This window comes from Sceloporus undulatus, chromosome 1, assembly GCF_019175285.1.
Source record: "Sceloporus undulatus isolate JIND9_A2432 ecotype Alabama chromosome 1, SceUnd_v1.1, whole genome shotgun sequence".
NCBI classification, from domain to species: Eukaryota; Metazoa; Chordata; class Lepidosauria; order Squamata; family Phrynosomatidae; genus Sceloporus; species Sceloporus undulatus.
Genome location: NC_056522.1, coordinates 372316215 through 372325294, shown reverse-complemented (window position 1 = coordinate 372325294; position 9080 = coordinate 372316215). Strand labels below are relative to the sequence as shown.

The window sequence follows — 9080 nt, the reverse complement described above, 5'->3', positions numbered from 1 at the left end:
CTGCAATGAACAAAACACAACATTTAGTGGGAAATGCTCTCAATTGCTTTTCTGATGTTACTTTGATCCCTTAGACCACAAGCACAAACTGTATATGTAGAAGCTAATAAAGAGTGGAATCTATGGAGGAATGAAATATACTGTATAGACTCAGGTATAAGTCTAAAAAATTTAGTCAAAAAATTGCTCCCCAAAACCTGAGTTGACTTATTCACGGGTCACTGTAAGTACTATACTTTAACTCTTATCAGAAATGAAACCATCCCCTGGTGAAAGGCAAGAGTGTAATCTATCCTGGAAGCACTGACACACACACCCCTCCTCTTACTTGTTTGGTCTGAACACAATTATGCCAGCTGGAATATAATTTTGGTCCCCAAACCTGCCCTTGGTTTATACATATGGTCAACTTATAATCGAGTATATGCAGTAGTTAAATGCCATCAAGTGTACTGTATTGTGGCCACTTAACCTTAACTCAAATTTGCTACTGAAATCCAACCAAACTGAACTCAAATTATCTAGAGTCATGCAGGCCTTTAGATGCTCTTGGATTGTCAGTTCCATCAGCCCTAACCAGGGTTATTACACAAGTAGGGATAAGAAGCCCTTTGGTTCTGATGCTACTTGTGCCTCTTCTGTCACATGCCACTGACTAAACAAAACCCTCCTCATTTCTCTCAAAAACAAGAACAACAGATTTATTTGAACACTGCAGCCTACAGATTTTCAAGGGGACAGATAAAGTCACAGTCATATGCTAGTACTAGACCTGGGACTTAATATTTAGCATTTAAACAGAGCACATTTGCAGTATACGAAGTACGTCACACACATTCCCTCCTGTTCAGCAGGCTACAGCAAAGAACATACCACTCCACTCTTGAAATTCTGTATCCTTGTCTTTCCTATGCGGTTCAGCAGCCACCAGGCCCAGGTAGGTGCATACTGCCAGAGGTAACATACTGCCAGGTATGGATTGTCACTGATCCAGGCTTCCTTTATATCATTAGCCATGCTAACCAGAGTTAGCCGAACACAGCGGTCAGTTGGCATTTTGTGAGACTGATCCCCAACATTTGCATTTACCTGGATAAACAGGGAAGAAATGAGAGCACATGAGTGTGCTGCAAAAGATGACAAAAGGCAAACTGTATCCATGCTTAAAATGAAGCCCTATATACCATCCTATAAGTTGTTTTAAGCAACAACAACAAAAGTTTTTTTCAATTATAACTTAGGAATGATTTCTCTAGGTCAGTGGTTCTCAACCTTCCTAATACCATGAACTTTTAATACAGTTCCTCATGTTGTGGTGACCCTCTGGATAGAGAAGCAGTGTCTTGGCTCTTAAGACCATCAGAAATACCTGTTTTCCGATGGTCTTAGGCAACCCCTGTGAAAGGGTCATTTGACCCCCAAAGGGGTCACAACCCACAGGTTGAGAACCACTGCTCTAGATGCTAGCCACTAGCCAACTGAACCTATAAATCCATAGGCTCCTCCACTGCTGTTGTAGGTTCCAGAAGACCCTTGTTGAAAATGAAGATCCTGTTCCAAGTTTAGCAGCATGTGAAAGCTAAGGCCTTCCTCGGTGTCAAGAGAAGTGGACTAACATGGGGAAAGTGTCTCCTTTTTTCTGGAGAGATATGGCTGGCAGTGCATTTGAAAAAAAGATGAAATTAACATGACATGTAGCACCAGGAGAAAGTTGTGAGTGTCAGTCTTGATCAATGTATTAAAATCAAGCTGAAACACATCCAGAGACAGGAGGCTAAGATGATCAAAGCTCTGGAATATGAAGAATGGGCATGTTTAGCTTGGACAAGAGAAGACTTAGAGGTGACATTATGGCCATCTTTATATTTGTTATTGTGTGTCTTCAAGTTGTTTCTGGCTTTTCAGGCAAACCTATCATGGGATTTTCTTTGCAAGATTTGTTCAGAGGGGAGTGGCTTTTGCTTTTCTCTGAGCCTTAAAGATGGATTTTCCCAACAAAGGTCACCCAGTTAGTTTCCATGAGCAAACAGGGAATTGAATCCTGTTCTCCAGAGTCCTAGTGGAACAGGGATCATTTCCCTATTCTCCAGAGTCTTAGTCCAATGTTCAAACTACTACACCATGCTGGCTCATCTTAAAATATCGGAAGGAATCAGAACTGAAAGGGACCACAAGGGCCATCCAGTCCAACTGCCTCCCACTCAAGAATATACAATCAAAGCACCCCCAACGGACGGTCATCCAGCCTCTGTTTAAAAACCTCCAAAGGAGGAGACTCCACCACTCTCCAAGGGAGTGCATTCCACTGTCGGAACAGCTCTCACTGCCAGGAGGTTCTTCTAATGTTTAGGTAGAATTTCATGTCATGTCGAAGATGGAGTGAGCTTGTTTTCTGCTGCTGCAGAGACTAGAACAAGAATCAATGGAGTCCTATTACAAGAGAAGAGATTCCACCTAAACATTAGGTAGAATTTTACTGCATGAGCTAGTCTACAGTGGAACAGACTGCTTCTGGGAGTGGGGATGGACTCTCCTTATCTCGAGGTCTTTAGACAGAGGTAAGGATGGGCATATTTCAAGAATACTGTAGTTGTGTATTCTTGCATACCAGGGAGCTGAACAAGATAGTCCTTCTGGCCACTTCCAACTCAAATATTCTATGATTCTATGACTTACAGAATGTCCAGGATAACTGAGACCGAGATATGCTCAAAACCTACATTGCACAGCATAGCTTAACAGTTTCACATGCAGAACACAGGTATAGCTCTCCACTCCCCTTCCACAAGACCCGTGGCCTTCACACGAAAGCCCCCTGTGATAGCCTTCATTTCATAGCTGATGAAGCAGGAGTAGATCAGAGAAGCACGTGGCTAGCCCCCATAGCTATGCAGACCAATAACATTGCTGAGATCTACCAGAGTCTGAAAATCAGAGTCATAGTCTGGAAACCATGCCCTTTGAGGAGTGGTTTAGAAGGTTGGGTATGTTTAGCCTGGAAAAGGTTAAGGGGTGACATGATAGCCATGTTTAAATATTTGAAGGGCTGTTATATCGAGGATGGAGCAATAACAACAGAAAATACATTTCTATACTGCTTATCAGTGCACTTAAGCACTCCCTAAGCCAGGGGTAGGCAACCTTTTTGAGCCGGGGGCCAGGTTGCTGTCCCTCAGACAACTGGGGGGGCCGAAGCAAAAAAATAAATAATTAAACAATTTTTTTTAAAAAATTAAATAAATAAATAAACCAGGACAAATGTAGGACAAAAATTTCAAACGGTGTACACTTTTTTAAAAATATGGAGGACACACTAAAAAAATTGCTGATTTTATAAAAAAATGTTAATATAAATGCATGTTTCGGAGGCTTCTATAGACAATTGCCCCCCTTGCCTGCCACTTGCTCCCCTTCCCTGCTGCTTGCCCCCCCTTGCCCACCTCCTCTTGATAGGCCAAAGGCTCCGGCGGCAATCGGCGGCAGGACCGGGCTGGGGCCGGTCCCAAGGCCTTGACGGGCCGCATCCGGCCCGCGGGCCGCAGGTTGCCTACCCCTGCCCTAAGCGGTTTACAATATATAAGCTAATTGCCCCCAACAAGCTGGGTACTCTTTAGTGACCTTGGAAGGATGCAAGCCTGAGTTGAGCCTGAGCCCCTGGCTGGTTTTGAACTCACAACCTTATGGTTTGTGAGTGAGTGGCTGCAGTACAGGTGTTTAGCCACTGCGCCACCAGGATAGAGCAAACTTGCTTTCTGCTGCTCCAGAGAATAGGACACAGAACAATGGATTCAAACTACAGGATGGATGGTCCTTGTGGTCTCTTCCAACTCTATGATTCTGTGAGACTCAGCAGATAATTTCATCGGTCTGCATCTAACTATGGGCCACTGCCAGACATTTCTCTAACAGTCCCGGGATAGTTCTAACTAACTCTTTGATTCACATTTTTTATGGTTTTCTGGAAAACCCAGGATCTACTTTGGACTAGATCAGAGTATAAACATATCTGATTAATGTGGTGGGTCTTTGCTATCTTAAGGCATTGTCAAAAATGAAGATGTGTACAGTGTTTCCAAAGTAAAAGTTTTAAAAAGCTTTCCACAAGTTCCAGTTATGGGGACTGCATTTCAGAGGCATCATTTGAATGCAGAAGGTCCTCAGTTCAGTTCTTGGTATTTGCAGTTAAAGAGCTAGATAACAGATATAGGGAACGGGTAAGGTGGCAGGTATAGGGGAAGAGTCTAAAGATAAAATACTCTGAGTTACTGTAAATTTTCCTTTGCGGGGGGGGGGCTGGCTTATACCGCTTCAAAATACAGGAACTCTGGAAAGCTCTTCCACAAAACAAAGTTTCCTGTCCAGAGAGAACTAGATGTAGAGGTCAACCAACTGGATTTGTTTACAATTCTGCAATCTCCTGGCATAGCCAAAGAACACTCCACAGATAACAGAGTTGTCTTTGTGAAAGCCACCATTGCAAAATCCACCAGGAGCTGAAGAAATCCACTTTATTGCTATAGAAAGTTGCTAACAGACAATGTTACCCAATATCACAGAAAGATCCACTAGCTTTTATATGTGTAGAGATCTACAAAAATAAACATGTGCTAGAATTTCCTCCAATGAGCTCAAAATTATATACATGGCCCCCTCCTTATTCCTAATTTTCTCTTCACAGCCACATTGGGAGGTAACTCAGGCAGAAAAAAAGAGTTACTGACCCAAAAGGCACATTTTGCAGGCCAGATAAAATGCTGCCTTAAGTAACTTGGGTAGCTTTATTTGTCCATCCAAGCTGGGCTGATCTTTTTCATGGTATCGCCACATCAAGTGGCAAAGAACAATAATGGCACACAGCTATTATAATTTTCATCCACTACTTTTTTCCTTTTTGATTTACATTGTCATTTAAATCATCTCAGCCATCCTTACCTTTGAGACATCTTCAGTAAAGACATTTTGTATGATCTGTGATTGGACAGGCCCGGGGCAGATGTTAATTACACTTATCTCAGGATATTCAGCAACCTCAGGCCGAAGAGAATTAAAGAAACCCTAGAAAGCAACAACAAGTACACAACAAGTAAAAAAGTGCCAGAGAGCATCTATGACTCAGTTTCTTCACCTGACATCATACAGGAACTCATCTTTATACACTATGGCAAGCCTTGGTCTCATGTACTCTCCAATCTGCATAATAATAATAATAATAATAATAATAACAACAACAATCAGAATAATATCCCAGTTTCATCTACACTACAGAATTAATGCAGTTTGATACCGCTTTAAAAACTATGGCTCAATGCTATGAAATTTTGGAATTTGTAGTTTTGTGAGAAATTTAGCCTTCTCTGTCGGAGATCTCGAGTGCCATAACAAACCTCACATCCCAGGATTCCATAGGATGCAGCCATGATAGTTAAAACAGTTTCAAAATCCATTAATTGTGGCAGCAGCCACAGATTAGCACAAAAAGTTGAATGTGTTTGGACTTAATGGAAAACTGTAGTTTGCTACTGATTGCAAGGTTTAAAATTCTTCTGCTCACACACCAAAGAGAGGGACAAGAAGAATGCATGAACCAAAGGCTTTCCACAACTATATATTCCTGTTGGCATCAGCGGCTGGGAAAATGAGTATGAGGTTGGTATTGGACCCATGCTCTTCTACTGGGCTTCCCACAGGTACATGACTGGCCATTGTGGGAAGAGAACGGTGGGCTAGATAGTCCTTTAATCTGATGTTCTCAGAAGAACAAAACATGGACCAGAATTCTGACAGGACAAAGAAGCACCTATGTCACTGTTTTGCATGAGGGGCACTTCTCTAGCAATCTGTGCCCCATTCAAAACCACCACCACCACCACCGCTCCAGATAGAAGCTAAGCATCATAGGGCACCTGCTACACTGGAAAGGAAACTGATGAGAAGAGACTAGGGACAGTTTCTGAAAGGAGACGAAAGGAACAAAAATATTATCTTTCCTTTATCTCTAGCAAACTACCGGGGGATAAGAAGGTGTCACCGCTACTCAGTCACTTCCCTCCTTGTTTGTTCCCCTCTATGGCAGTTTAGGATATAAATTCAATACAATAAACAGAATTTAATGCCAGAGCATCAGCTTCACAGGCCTTTGTAACTTCTATAGGAAGGCATGGAACTATGCATATGGAGTGGTTCCACCTTAGGCAAGCCATCTAGACTCTTGTCCAAGGTATATGGCCATTGTCAGTCCAGCCAGTTTTCCCACCAGCCCTATTTCTGCTGTTATCTTGAATGCATGTAAGCTCATGATCTCATGTCATGGCTTTGTATTAAAATGTTGTGCAATTTATTCTTCATATTTAGATAGCACTTACAACTCCAAAGAGTTTTGCATGGATGATCAAGTTGTAATCCTTGAGACAGCTCTGTAACGTAGGGGTGGGAAACTGGCCCTCTAGATGATGCAGGACTGCAGATACAAATGTAATTCCAACCTTACCTTATGCCTATATGTGAGATTTTTGGCCACTATAGAGGATGATATTCTCTTCCACCTTGTGCAATGACCCCCCCCCCCACACACACACACAAACACAGTTTTGCAGCAACAGTCCCTACCTCAAACAGGCATTCTGTAGTTGGTGGAGAGTGCAGGAGATTTGAAGATTTTCTGGCTATCTTCCATATCTAGATGCAGGCTGATGACATCTGCTAAGCCCCAGTGAACTCCTGTAGAAGATGTCATAGGGTGCATTGGCTATGGGGCATGGCAAGATGTTTTTCTGACTCTCCTCACTCTCCATCTGCCACAGAATGATCATTTGACGGGCTTTCATAGCACAATATGGAGTGCTGGGTGGTGAATGGGGAGCCTTAGAGGAGCTCTGCCTGCAGAAGTTTTACACTACACTGGGCTCTGTAAGATCTTTGCTTGTCTCTAACCTATTTCAGGTCCAGGCTGTAGCAAACCTAGAAGAAGAAAAACAACCTCTCACCTGCAGAGCATGTTTGCTGGCACAATAGCCAGTAGCCAAAGGAGCTCCCATTACGCCCATGACGCTGCTCATAGTGACAATCTTCCCTTTCTTCCTCTGTATCATGTGATCCAGGACATATTTCGTAAGGGAGATTGTGCCCAGGTAGTTGAGTTCCATTATAGCATTGTAGACATCGATGCTCGTATCCACAAAGAGGGAACGTTGGGAACGGCCACCATTGTTCACCAAGATATCAATCTTTGGCAAGCAGGGAAGAAAAAGATAACAATGGCATTATCTTTAAAGATAAAACAGCCAAGAAAGGGCAACTAAATAGCTGAAGGGGCTGTGAATGTGTTCCTGTCAAGGAAAGGTTACAACATTTGACTCTGTTTAGCTTAGAAAAAACAGTAAGAAGGAACATAACAGAAACATCTAAAATTATGCAGGGTGCCCAGTGAAGTGGGTAGGCTGAATTTATTTATTTACGTATTTGGTAAAACTAGAACTCAAAATGATGCTGAAAGATAGGTAGACTCAGCCGTCCTGAATCCCAGTTTTGGGGAAAGGATGGAACATAAATAAATAGAAATAGTACTAGTACTAGTACTAGTAGTGATAGTGAAGTAAAAGAAGAAGAGACACCTCTTCATAAAACACATAGTTAAATTATGGAAGTCACTGCCATAAGATGCGGTGGTAGTCAACAGCTTCGGCAACTTTAAAATTCACAGAAGATCAGGCTAGTCATGATGGATACATATTTTCTCCATGATCAGAGGCTACATATGAGCAGAAGGACACTATTGTTAGCACAATTGTGTGAACTGTGTTGCACCACGCTGAAGCTGTGCACCTGGATGGCCACCTAAGAAGCGACATGAAGCTGTGTGCAGGCTGGAGAACTCCTTCTCCCTCTCCTAGAAGTGGCCAAGAAGAGAACACTGAACCCTCTTAAGGAGGCATTTTACTTCTTATTCCACTGCATACAATCTCATTCTCTCTGCCAAAGCTACTCACATAACACACAGACACCATCAACCCACACTGTACAATGAGACTCCTCCCCTTATATACATGTGCCAAGCTCAGGCACTGTCTAGCCTCGTCCTGCTGTGTTACGTATGCACAGGTCCCCCATGCAGTGTGACTTTGCACTGATGATGCGCCTCCTGTGACTCAGCTCTGTTCAAATGCTGTCTCATCATGATGCCTGAATCACCAAAGGCAACCTCTTCACCTTTGTCCCACATCTGGACATTTTCCCTTAGGGCCTATCCCTAATAACTATTGCATTCATGCATTCTTTGTGGGCTTCCTGGAGGCACTGATTGTCCACTGTAGGAACACAATGCTGACCTAGATGAGCCTTCTGATAGACTTACCAAAGAAGAAATTTGACGTTTATTACCTATACTGTATTGTTTTCAACCATTCACTAGAGGATGATTAAGAACAGCCCAATAAATAAGCCAACGATAGGTTACCATACTAATCTACAAGGACATGTATTAGCTTGCCCATAGACTAATATCTTGCTTTTCCAGACTGGCTTAGGAGCAAGGGAACCCACTACTACCAATCTGCAACAAGCACAGAAACACAGACTACAGGCTGGAAATGCAGGTGAGAAGAAGACTATCAACCAAACAGGCCAGGTGGTCTTTCCCTCTTTTGTCAACCCACCTGTTTTACATCCTGGTCGTAGAGGCTTCCCTTCCTATACAACTCGCATTATACACTTGCACACTAAGGCAAAGCAGTTGGGCCCTTTTCCACCCTGGCTCCCTAACTCCAGGTGACTTATGGCTATTAGGGAAATTTTCAAATGCAAGAAACTGAAGGTCTAAGGCAGGAAGAGAGGCAGGCAAAATGCAGGCCTCCAGATGCTGTTGGACTGCATCTACAAGCATTTCTCACCACTGGCTATCCAGGAAAGAACAAGGGGGACAGAGTGCATGGAGGACAGACCATAGGCAGGGCACGCAAAAAGAAAAAGGGACAGTGGATTCAAGGGCCAATTGCACAATTAGTTGGATCTGCCCAACAGCCTCCATTTGCATCAACGGTTTCACAAATAGCTTTTGATTCAGCTTCTAATATGTCATGGAGGGC

The 9080-nt window shown here is 42.9% G+C and overlaps 1 protein-coding gene across 1 annotated transcript in view; it reads right to left on the bottom strand.

The window, feature by feature from the left end:
* DHRS7 (dehydrogenase/reductase 7) overlaps positions 1–9080 on the bottom strand; it is a 51659-nt gene that overhangs the window by 2015 nt on the left and 40564 nt on the right. The window contains exons 4-6 of the mRNA XM_042446074.1: positions 6984–7223; positions 4933–5055; positions 874–1089 (exon numbers count right to left, since the gene is read on the bottom strand). Of these exons, the coding sequence (XP_042302008.1) occupies positions 874–1089; positions 4933–5055; positions 6984–7223 (579 nt within the window). The remainder of the gene's footprint in view (positions 1–873; positions 1090–4932; positions 5056–6983; positions 7224–9080) is intronic.